The 13,218-nt window shown below is 41.6% G+C and overlaps 1 protein-coding gene across 2 annotated transcripts in view; it reads right to left on the bottom strand.

Annotated features, from left to right (window-relative positions):
- The window catches only part of SPIRE1 (spire type actin nucleation factor 1), a 213,448-nt gene extending 200,856 nt beyond the window's left edge, over positions 1–12,592 (bottom strand). Inside the window, exon 1 of one of the 2 annotated variants that reach the window (XM_044379555.3) lies at positions 12,026–12,592. In XM_044379555.3, the coding sequence (XP_044235490.2) occupies positions 12,026–12,347 (322 nt within the window). In that variant the 5' untranslated portion in view covers positions 12,348–12,592. The remainder of the gene's footprint in view (positions 1–12,025) is intronic. The other variant, XM_026486304.4, reaches the window with a different exon arrangement.
- Positions 12,593–13,218: the final 626 nt, after the last annotated feature.

Genomic DNA, 13,218 nt, shown 5'->3' with positions numbered 1-13,218 from the left:
TCCAGAAAATCAGTCTCCTTTGTGAAACCTGCCTTATATCATACCAGCAGTCAGTCACCGTCACCCTTGGGCTCACACAGTTTTCTGTACATCTCTATTTCTTAAGAATTGCTATAAATATACTATGAGTGTTAGTTTATGCACCTGTGATCTTCTTGAAGGTATGCGTGCACTCTCTTTTACTTTGTGCCTTCAAATCCAGTACAGCACACTCAGAAGACACTAGTACTAGTGAAATGAATAAATGAAATGGTATAATGCGAGATTCCTCTAACATGGTATTATCACTAAAATCCAGGAAGAAATGGCCAAGCCCAGAACCAGACAACTTGTGGTGACTGTTAGTGGCATTCTACCACTACTCATCATCTGTATCTATATACATCTTTATCTCTCAAAAGTACAAGGTATTAAAGGAGCATACTAGATAGAAATTTGGCTTCCAGTCCAACTAGGCCATGAAGAAAATGGGAAATGTGAGGGGAAAAAAGACAACAGACCCAAATTTTTAAAAATGCATTAGCACAGTAGCATAAAAAGATCTGAGAGTTAGTTTTCAGAAGCTAAATACGGACCCGCAGATCCCGCTATTATTAGGGATACAGACTTTCCATATACATGACACTAGTCAGATCCTTCTTAAATTTATACCAATGTCCTAGATTGGTTTCGATTTTTTAAAGTTTGTGAGGTGCATAAGGGAAATGCAAATCAGAACTACAATGCGGTATCACCTCACACCAGTCAGAATGGCTAAAATCAACAACACAAGAAACAACAGGTGTTGGCGAGGATGCGGAGAAAAAGAAACAATTGTGCACTGTTGGTAGGAATGCAAACTGGCGCAGCCACTGTGGAAAACAGTGTGGAGGTTCCTCAAAAAGTTAAAAATAGAACCACCCGATCACCCAGTAAATCACACTACTGGTATTTACCCCAAAAATGCAAAAAATTAATTCAAAAGGATACACACACCCCTGTGTTTAGAGCAGCATTATCTATAATAGCCAAGATATGGAAGCAGCTCTGTGTCCACTAACTGATGAATGGATAAAGAAAAGTGGTGCATATGTATATAATGGGATATCACTCAGCCATGAAAAAGAACGAAATCTTGCCATTTGGAATGAAATGGATGGAGCTACATAGCATAATGCCACGCAAAATAACTCAGTCAGAGAAAGACAAATATCATACGATTTTACTCATACGTGGAATTTAAAAAACAAAACAAATGAGCAAAGGGGGAAAAAAAGAGGGAGAGACACAAACCAAGAAACAGACTTAATTATAGAGAACAAATGGATGGTTACCAGAGGGGAGGTGGGTGGGGGAATAAGTTAAATAGGTGAGGGGGATTGAGAGTGTACTTGTTCTGATGAGCGCCAGGTAATGTATCGAACCGCTGAATCACTATTTGTACACCTGAAACTAACATAACACTGAATGTTAACCAGAATTAAAGACTTCAAAAAATTAAAATTAAAAAATAAAGTTTGTTAGGTGCAACCATTTTGGAAAACTTTTGGCAGTACCTACTAACATTGAAAATACCCATACACTATGAGCTCGCAATTCCACTTTTGGGGATATACTTAATACAATGCTAATTTTGTTCACCAAAAAACATGCTTACTAATGTTCACAACAGTATTATCCATAATTCCCAATAACTGAATACTCAAATGAAAGATCCAAAAAATCAAACATCCACGGATAAATTATGGCATATTCATACAAGGGAATATGATACCAAAATGTGAATGAACAAACTACAACTATATGCAACAAAATGGATCAATCTCACTAAGTTCAGAGAAAAAAGTTAGACATTAGGTAGTAGAATGTTCAAATACCTAAGTTCAAATATAGGCAAAACTTACAGTGTTAGAAGTCATGACAGTGGTGACACTTGGGGTGGCTGGTGACTGCAAGGGTTCGCAGACAGGCCTGCTGGGATGCTAATAACGTTCTGTTCCTTTACCTGTATTCTGGCTACACGAGTGTATCCACATTGTGAAAATTCATCATTTATGCACTTTTCTAGGAGTTACATCTTAATTAAAATTCGCTGTTAAAATGAAGACAAAGTAAGGATGCCCGGGTGGCTCAGCCAATTAAGCGTCTAACTCTTGATTTCGCCTCAGGTCATGATCTCAGGGTCATGAGATGGAGCCCCACATTGGGCTCTGTGCTGGGCATGGAGCCTGCTTAAGATTCCCTCTCCCTCTCCCTCTGTCCCTCCTTCCCACCTCTCTCTCCCTCTATTAATTAATTAATTAATTATACTACATAAACAACGAATCTAAACTATATCCTGCTTGTAAAGAACACACCTTAAATATAAGAATACTAAAAACTTGAGGGGCGCCTGGGCGGCACAGCGGTTAAAGCGTCTGCCTTCGGCTCAGGGCGTGATCCCGGCGTGATGGGTTCGAGCCCCACATCAGGCTCCTCCGCTGTGGGCCTGTTTCTTTCTCTCCCACTCCCCCTGCTTGTGTTCCCTCTCTCGCTGGCTGTCTCTATCTCTGTCAAATAAATAAATAAAATCTTAAAAAAAAAAAAAAAAAAAGAATACTAAAAACTTGAAAGTAAAATTATGGGAAGGAATACACCATGCAAAGATTAATCAAACAAAGCTGGTGTTTAAAAAAAAAAAAAAGGAAAGCTGGTGTAACCATATACATGTCAACTATAGCCACATTAATAAAAGGGTAAAACCACCATGCTATAACTTTAAGTGGGTATGCACCTAATAATATAGCCTCCATATACAAGCAAAAATTGACAGAATAATGCATGAATCAAAGAAGAAATCACAAAGAAAGCCAGAAAGATATTTGAATTCAATGATAATAAAAATGTGATATATCAAAACTTCTATTCACCAAAACATACCATTAACATGAAAAAGAAAGCTACAGAGTTGGAGAAGATATCTGTAATACATATAACTGGCAAATGGCTTGTATTCAGAGTATATAAAAATCATAATATATAATAAGAAGAAAAGGCAAAAAACATAATATATATTGATTAGAGGTTACCAGGGCCTGGGGGAAGTTGAGAATGGGCAGTTTAATGGGTACAGAGTTTCTGTTTGCGTGATGAAAAATTTTGGAAATAGTGGTGATGAGGGTGGGGGGATGGGGTGGCTGGGTGCTGGACACTGGGGAGGGTATGTGTTGTGGCGAGTGCTGTGTGTTGGGTAAGACTGATGAATCACAGACCTGTACGCTTGAAGCAAATAATACATTATATGTTGATTAAAAAAAAAAAAAAAAGACAAGTAATTAAAAGTCCTGAACAGGAATTTCACAAAAGAGGCATCATCATGGCCAATAAACATATGAAAAACATAATCACTCAACATGATTAGCCATCAGATAAATGCAACTCAAACCCATTATGAAATATGTACCATAACATACCTGCCAAAATAGGTAAACTTTTCTTTTTTTAATGACATTTCCAAAATAGCACAGTGGATATGGTACAATAGACACACTGCTAATAAGAAAGGTAACCTGAAAAGCCACCTTGGAAAACTACTTGGCAATATCTACTAAAACTTAAGAGACACAAATGCAACAATCCAGCAGTTTTACTAGATATATACCTACCAGAAGTGCATACATATATTCAAGACAGTTTATAGTGGTGTTATTTACAATAATAGCTAAAACTCCAAACAATTCATATGACCATGCATAGAATTTTGGTATTTTCATACAACTGAATATTATATAGCAATGAAAACAAACTAATGCTACATGCAATAAAACAAGTAATTTCCCATAAATACAATGTTGAACAAAAGAAGCCAAACACAAGAAACACATATTGTAAGATTCTATACTTACAAAGTTCACAAGCAAGCCAGCCCAATCTGTGGTGATAAAAATTAAGACAATGACTATATATGTGAAGACTTGTAGGCTACCTGTAATGCTCCTTTGTTCTCAATCAGGTTGCTGTATACATGGTTGTGTCACTAATGACTTGTGCACTTTTCTGTATGTATGCTGAACTTCCAAAAAAAAAGGGAAAAATTTGTTTAAAAACCAGGAAAAGTCCAAAAAATCAATTTTGAGAAGGAAATGTGAAAAGAAATTATTTTTTTAGACAGAAGAAAAGTGGCCAAAGACTGAATTAACACAACATACCAAAAAAAGTATTTAAGAGCTCCTGACCAACATTTCATTACCAGGCTATCATCACTGAAACAAAAAAACGTATTGAACTCTCATGCAACTAGATGAAAATTGCTTAAACAAAAAAACACTATTGAACTCCTACACAACTAGTCGAAATTTGCTTAAATTGCTTAAAAATTTGTTGGGACATTTTCTTAATGTATTTCCTTTGCATGATGAGGGCAATACCAGCAGCAAAACAGAATAGGGTGTCATGGAATGTCTATCCTTCATACATTTAAAAATCAATAGAATGCCAGTGAGATAATGACCTGAGAACAGCAAAAGCTGAATCAGATAAGCCCAATAAACTTGAAACATGAATAAACAAATCTTACCCCATCTTGACCCCGTTACACTACCACTCAAAAGTAACTCCGCAGAAGTCAGAATTAGGAAAAATATTACTAGCTTTCCCAATTAATTTGCATAGCTTTATATAAATCAGTATTTTTCTGGTCCCTAAAGTATTCATGATCCCATGCAACAGTCTGAAATACTTAGCCAAAACCAAAAACCATTTGCCCAATGATAGTTTTCATTTTTTTGTTTGTTTGGTTAAGACATTTTATGAGCATATCGCAAGAGTATATTTTATCCACATGCTGTACTGCAGAGCAGTAATGAAAATGTATGTTTACAAAATGGGGAACCGTTTCAAATGTGGTTGATCGCCAACATTCTGCATGGTTCCACTGCAGCTTTAGGGACACCTCTAGCCCAGAGTATTAATAAGTACTTACAAGCAGCTTTAGGGACACCTCTAGCCCAGAGTATTAATAAGTACTTACAAGAGGAAGGCCACTAATCACAACATTTGTCCAAACCAGTTCTTGACCATCCATATAATCTCAGTCAATCCATACTTGACTGAAGGCCACATTTCACTGACCTCCCCTCAGCTCCAGTATATCCAAATTGATATCCCAATATAGGCTGCTCTGGTTTTCGTTCCCAGGTATCTATCTCTCCCCTCTGATAAACAGTGTGTACAGACTGGTCTCTCTTAACCTCTCTATTCAACTTGGCTCTACGGTATTCATTACATAACTGCTGAAGGGATGAGCAAATATACAAACAGACAGTGGTAGGCATGCCAATAAAAGTGAGATACCAGAAAGAGATACTTAATAAATCTAACAAAGTTTGAACATCAAAAATAACTAAACCTTCTACTATTTCAATTCTTCTTCCATCTTAAAAACAAAACAACCCCAGTATCAACAAACATAACCAGTGCGGAGCTCCTTAGAGGTATGTCTGATTATAAGACTGGCACAAAAAATACACGTCGTAAGCCGTAAAGCATCTTGTAGTGCCAGAAAGTGAAGATGTGCTCAAAAACACGAAAGGATGGCTGCACGTCAAAGGCACACAGGAGAGCGCCTGGGTGGCTCAGGTCACGATCCCAGGCCGCTTCTCCCTCTCCCTCTGCTGCTCCCCCTGCTTGTGCTCTCTCTCACTCTCTCGCTCTCAAATAATAAAATCTTAAGAAACAAAACAAAAAAAAAAAAAAAAGGAGGGACACAGGAGCCAACCTGAAGGCGCTCCCACTGGCCACAGTTGGAACAATCTGAGCAAAAACATAACATGGTAATGAATAACAAAGTATCAAATATACATGATGCTAGGATGATACAAATAAGTAAACGGGGGAGAAGGGACAAATCTTCCTTACAGAAGAATTCCAAATAATATTAAGAAGTAATGTAATATAAAATTATATGAAGGAAAATAACAGTAAGTAGTAATAACAATATTAATTCATCCCTCCTGGAGGAGGCCCCCTTCTCCAATGCAGGCTGGACTTAGTGACTCCTTTCCAAAGAACAGAGTATAGAAAAAGGTAAAAACAGTGACTGTCTAACGGAGAACCCCGGCAAACAAAGGTGCGCATCACCAGTGGTGCTGTGTGGATATAATGTGCCCCAATCCTATATGATGAGAGAAGCCTTCCCCTCAGTGGTAATTCCAAACACATAACCCCAGTCTAGTCAAGAAACCATCAGGCAGATCCAAACAGAACCCCTAACCAGTACTCCTCAAGACTATCAAGTCAGGGGAAACAAGGAAAGTGTAAGAAATCACGACAGACCAGAAGAGACTAAGGAGACCTGAGGACTAAATGCAACATGGTATCCTGGATGGGATTCTGAAACAGGAAAAGGGCATTAATAGAAAAATGAAGTCCAGAGTTAATATTAGTCCAGAGTTAATAGTTCCAAATGAAGTCTGGAGTTAATAATAACGTGCCAGTGCTGGCTTCTTGGTTTTGACAAATACACCACACTAGTATGGTAACATTACGAGAATTAGGTGAGGAGTATACAGGAATTTTCTGTGCTATCTTTCCAACTTTTCTGTAAATCTAAAATTATCTCCAAATAAAAAGTTAATCCAAAAAACCCACTATATTTGGCAATAGGCAATATTTTCCTCATAATTTTAAACAAAAATCTGGAAGAGAATAGTTTCTCTTTTTTCTACTTAGCCAGCAGGAAGCAAATGAAAAACATAATATGGCTTTGATGACAGTATTATGAGAGTAGGATGGGAACTGTTGCCATTTTACAGAATTCATGATGCAGGAAAATGATTCTGACCTTACAAATAAAACAGGCAGAGCATGACTCGTCCTCTCTTACCAACATGTAGTCCTTGGTAGATTAATGATTGTTTTCTTCTAAAGTGGAGTCAAAATTCTTGGTGAGGCTAATGGCTTCCCAAAGAAGTCCTAACTTATTTACATACCCTTCCCTGTATATGACTAAACTCCCCTGTTTTCCTTTGCATAGGGCAGAAAAAACAGATACAAACCACAAAGCATTATTTCAAAATTTTTCCCAAAAATGTCTGTGGCTATTCCCACACAACCCAACACAACTGGAAGTAGTTGGAGGGTAAACTGGAGTAAAAAGTGGCAGCAATCTTACCAATTATGGCTAAAATATCTTAATTGTGCAAATGACCATCTGCACATATCGTGTGCAGGGGCCTAGAAGAGGCCCATGTAAATGAGTGGGCTCAGAGCTGAAGCTGCATTAGCTTCATGGTAAACTAATCGCTGTGTTTATGTTTTATTTTCTCTTCTTCAATGACTAGAACTATTTATCTCTACATTACTCACGGAAACTTGAACGCTGCTTGTACATGTGGTAGGAACTCAATGCATTTTTTTAAAAAGATTGTATTTATTTATTTGAGAGAGAGAGGAAGAGAGCATGAGCTGGGGGAAGGGGCATAGGGAGAGGGAGAAGCAGACTCCCTTCTGAGCAGGGAATCCAACTTGGGGCTTGATCCCAGGACCCCGAGATCATAACCCTAACCAAAGGCAGACATTCAACGACTGAGCCACCCAGGCATCCCTGCATGTTTTTAAAACTGAATTAGCCCAATATATTGGGAGATATTGTACAAATGGAATAATTCTTACCTATCACTATGCCTGATGAGACATTTCAACAACCCCTAATACCATCTTTCACCCCCAAACTCTACTCTGGACACATACACATACATCTCAAATATTCCTTTCATTTAATGATCAGCACATTAACACTCGAGAATTATACCAAGAATGAAAAAGAATTCATGTTTTAAAACATGTTTTCACTATTTCAACCTTCTCCACAAGTATTTGGTTTCTCTTTAAAATCAAATAGGATATTATTTCAAGACCATTTCTCCCACCAAATTAGCATGAAACTTACTGAGAAGCTTGACTGATCATGTCCTCTTTTCAAATCCCAGACAAAGCCCAAATGTTCCCTATACCAAGGGATGCCTTTATTAGTATGCACGCAGGCTTTCATTGTTCCTCCCAGGAAAACCTACTACCAATCTAAGATGATTTTAAATCAAGATGCGGTCGTAATTTTTAAAATGTTCTTTATACATCTAACATCAAAGATTTTGAATCAAAATCGGAAATAAGTTATTTTTGTCAGATGGGTATTAAGGCCTACGAAGCTGCTGAGACCATACAATGGTTCTAAGCTCTAAGACTACTGTTATTAATAAATCTCTGTGGCATCCCAGGAAAAAAAAGTTCTAATCTTACAAAGGTCTGGAATATAACCTAAATTCCATCAATAACTACTTCCTAAATAATGTGTATAATAAAATGAGTTCCAAATGCCAGTTAGGCATAGTGGTGACAAAGAGCAGGCTGTATATGGAGAGCCTGAGTGTCTTTGTTAATTAAAGGTGTGAAAGCAAAACTTCATCAACCTGCATATAAGAAACTATATAAGGTTTACTGTAAGTACATAAACATAAGGGAAAATAAAAATGTTAAGTTAGACACCTAAGAAGAATCATAAGCCCTCTTGATTCTAAGCAATGTTTCCTTCTGTCATCACAGAAATACTTCAAAAAATATACTGCTTAAGACCCTATTTCATAATTTAATCATTTTTACTCTTAAGATATCCTCCAAAGAGCTAATTTTTCCTTTTTCTTTAGCTCCTTCAATCCTATATCACACTGCTTTCATGGCCATCCATGTTAGTATATGGCCCTAGATTATACAGGAATGCTAAACAAAATTGCTTGTTCTTCATTGTCTTCCTCCCATATTGGTCTCATTTCCATGCCTCCCACATCTTTCATCATTTTCCTAATTCTCTTTTGGTAGGTCTAACTGAATTCAAACTGAATATGAACATTCCGGATGTATCGACCCTGTTAAAAGTAAACAAGAACTAAAATCAGTTACTACTACATTCGACCCCAAAACAAGTCAAGCAAGCATGTGAGGGGTTCTTTCTTTCCATGGGACTAAGTGGAGCGATACCACTTGCTCATTCAGCTCAACAGCAGAGGGAACAGTGGCCAGCTCAAAGATTCACTCACTCGAGGATTACAGCCAGGATCCAATTCTCCACACTGAACACAATCTTGTGTATCACCCATCATCTGCTAGACCACGGCTCTCAACAGGGGACAACTTTGCCTCCCCAGGGGAAACTTGGCCATGTCCAGGGACTTTTTTGATTGTCGTGACTTGGGGGAGGAGACGTAGTTACTGGCATCCAGTGGGTAGAGATCAGGGATGCGGCTGAACATCCTACACGGGCACAGGGCAGCCCCGTACTGAATTATTCAGCCAAAAATTAGAATGAGAAATGCTGACCCAAACATTTGTGTCCCAATTTTGAATAAAAATGCAGAACAGCAGGACCACAGGCACCATGGTAGTGCAAAAGGACACAATTAGGGGAGAAAGGAAACTAAAACGTACTGAGTATCTGCTCCCTAACAAGCCATGCTTCAGTCACTTTACATGCACCGTCTCACTTAAACCCTCTTGCGTGAAAAAGTGACCTCTTCTCATTTTACAGATGAGAAGGCCAGACTCAGGGTGATTGTATATGCAGAGCTTAAGTGTCTTTAACTCATTAATTAAGGGAGGTTAAGGAACTTATTCAAGGTCACTCAGCTAGGAAGGGGAGGAATAAGGACCCAAATTCAAAGCAAATCTGTTTCTAAGCCTAGAGGTTAAAAGACCTGGATTTTGATTCAAAGTCACCAATATATATTTAAGCAAGTCCCTTAACTTCCCTAAACCTCCATTTGGAAATAAGTCAATGGATAAACTGTGTGAAAATATAAATGCCGTTGGTTGCCAACAACATACAATCCTATTAAACATCCTACAGTGAAAAAGTACGTCTTAGAATTGAGGCGTCATAACTACCATTTTTCCTTAAAAATAGAATTTATACATGTGCACAGTACTAAATTATTCAGCATTTTTAAGAATCAATATTAAGTGTTCAGAAGACACTTGCCGTCTGTAGCCACGCAACTACTCTTAAATCCTAGGAGGAAATAAACATAAGCAACATTTTAGTATGAACTTCCTAAAGATTTTTAATCGATCAAGCCTAAAATGCTCAAGACTGTATCAAGAACTTTAGTTGGCCTCTCTCAACAACTGGTAGCAGAGATCATGAGCCAAACTAAGGAAGAAGAGGGTGGTTTACAAATCCATTACTGCTACTGCAGGGAAACTATTATTCTCTCCAAGAAGATAAAGTTTTACATTGAGGTCAAGATATTATCACTCATACTAATGATACAAAATAATAATTCATTTCAATATGAGATTCTAATTTTTTTTAACTACCACGAGAATACATCAGTCTTTGACAACTAAACTACTAGTAGGTCCATAAATACAACTTAAACCATACTCTTCTGGGAGAAAGACAATGTAAACTCGTGTCTGTTCCTTCCAGAAGTCAACACTACCATTGCTGCTTCTAAAAGAGGGTTGCACACAACCATTTTCCCCCTTGAAATGCCAGATTCCAAGGCACAGCTTTGCCATGTTTTATAATAAATGTATATTTGCATATCGTATTAATACACTGTAAGTAAATTATAATACCAAGTATTTCCCACTAACATTAAGTCCAAGTTTAAAAACAATAAACACATCAAATAAACTAAAAACTATTTGAAATAATTTCAAGAGAATTATGAAGAACAGATTTAAATAAATGAAAGTTCTAAAATGTGTTTATCTCTCTCTCTCACACACACACACACACACACACTTTAATGTTCTGGGGGAAGTGAAAGAATTGATAACTAAAACCTCGAATTTTTTTTATTTTAATCAATTTAGATAAGGATTTGCATTAAATGTCATTTTACTGACTAATGAATTACATCTTTCACCTTAAGCATTTTGACACTTCCATCAACTTTCTAAAAGTGAGGGCGTATTATTTCTCTATGTTTTTAATATACCTGCTTCTCAAAAGACTGAATTATATAAAAACTGATAGGAGAAACCTATTGTCAATCCCCTCATCATCATCACTAAATCTCTGCGTAAGCCCTAGCTACATAATAACGTGTAGGTGATAATCTTGAAGAATTTACACTAGACAATAACCTAACTAAAATCCATTTTATCTGTTTATCTGACACCCTGTCAACTTGTCACTTGACAAGCCTGTTTTTCCATCACAACAAATTTTAACACACAGGTAAATAGTAGTTATTTTTTAACTTTCAGGAGCTAGAAATCATTATTTCGTCTTCTCCTGTTTCTCCCAAAATAGCAAAATTCTCCTAGGGGCTTTTTATATTTCCAAACCGAAGGAATTTGTTGCCAAATTAAAAAAAAAATACTATTAGCTGACTACTCCTTCTGAAAGGTGTAATTTTCCTGACAGCAGAATTAACTATCCTTGACGCGATCTCACGTGAACCTTTCACAGCACCTACCACATCCCAAGTAAATAGCCCTGGCAGGTGAGTATATATACATAGCTTATCGTGAAAAGGACCCAGCCCACTCCATTTCCCAAGCAAGACGCGGGCAGCTGTCCTATGACAGTCTGTACAATTACCAGCACCTTGGGCAGGTCCGCGGCCCTACTGGGGGGCACAGGCCCGCCCGGACGCCTTCCTCACAACCCCTCTTTGTGCCGCTCCCCGCCCTCCACCCCCCTGCTCTGACCTACGTGGGGCCCCGGTAGACCACAGCGCAAACACCACCGCCCCCCGCCCCCCGCCGGCCCCAGGCCTGGCTCCTCCCGGGTCTCCCTTGGGAGGTGGGCGTTCGCGGGGCGGAAGGGCAGGGCCCAGGGACTGCGAGGAAAAAAAAAGGGGGGGGCGCGGCGGGGGGGTCCTCCTGTCGGAGGCGGGGGTCGCGCAGCGGGAGGGCAGGGCCCAGGAATACGAGGGAGAAAAGGGGGCCGCAGGGGGTCCTCCTGTGGGAGGTGGGGGTCGCGGGGCGGAAGGGCCGGGGCTGTGAGGGAAAGGGGGCCGCGGGGAGGGTTCTCCGTGGGGGCGCAGGTCGGCGGTCTCACCCGCAGCGGGGGGCGGCTCTCCCGCGTCGTCGGGCGCCAGGGTGACTGCGCCGTCCCTCCAGACGCGGATCTGAGCGGCTGAGCGCACGCGGCGACGGGGCTGGCGGCGGCCGGCGGCCGCGGCACGCAGGGAGCCGCAGCACTGGTAGCACACGGCCCACGCCTGCTCCTCGTTGATGGGCTGGTTGTAGAGCCGCAGGATCTCCTCCAGGCTCAGCGCGTCCGGAGGGCCGCCAGCCGCCCCGGGATCCGGAGGCCCCTCGCCGCCCGCGGGCTCCGCCCGGGGCTCCCCGCCGCCCGCCGGGCCCGCCGGCTGAGCCATCCCGCGGCTCGGCGCTGCGCTCGGCCGCCGCGCCGTGTGCCGGCGTCTCTTCAGCTCCGGAGCATCGTCTCGGCGCGCCGCCGCCTCCACATCCCCGGAACGCCCCGCCCAACCTGGCCGCGCGCGCCGCCGTGGGGGACCAGGCGGGGGACTGGGCGAGGGCCCGGCGGCCGTGGGCGAGCGAGGAGCGGCGAGGACGCCGCGGCCGTCCTGACCAGGCCGCCGCTGCCGCCAGCCCGTAGCGACGCGATGGCGTCCGCCGGCCCCGCCCCGCGCCCGCCGCGCGCTCAGTGCCGGGGCTGCGGAGCCGCCCCGCCAGGGGTCCGCACGACCCGGAGTTCGGACGTGCGCTCCGCCGCCGAGCTGACCGCGCCGACCGCAGCCACCCCCCGCCAGGCTGGGAGGCCACTAGCACTGGATACCCCTGGAATTGGCTCGCTGGGAGTCTAATTAGGAGCTCGAACCCAGTCTAGAGCAAATTCCTAATAAAGGTCTATGAAACCGCTCCGGCTCCGGCTCCCCGGGCCGCTCTGCCTGCTCCCGCCCACCGCCGGACCGTCCGCTGGGCACGGGTCCGGCGCCTCTTCCGAGCCTCCACACGGTTTCTCCTGACCAGCCTACTTCGTACTGCGCCAGGCCTCGCCCCTACATCATGCCCCGGACCCTCTTCTGCTCTTTTGGGGGCAGCTGTCGCCATCAATATACCATATAATTTATTTAGATGTATTGTGTGTTGAATAGGTCTTCCTATCTTCATTGTAAGCCTCGTAAGGACAGGGACCTTTATGGGTTTTGCTCACGGACTTCTCCCTGGCGTGTAGATCAGGGCCTGGGATATAAACATGTAAATAATTTGTAGACGTTGGTTTCA

This window comes from Ursus arctos, unplaced genomic scaffold, assembly GCF_023065955.2.
Source record: "Ursus arctos isolate Adak ecotype North America unplaced genomic scaffold, UrsArc2.0 scaffold_34, whole genome shotgun sequence".
In the NCBI taxonomy this organism is placed as follows: Eukaryota; Metazoa; Chordata; class Mammalia; order Carnivora; family Ursidae; genus Ursus; species Ursus arctos.
This window is presented reverse-complemented; position numbering and strand designations above follow the sequence as displayed.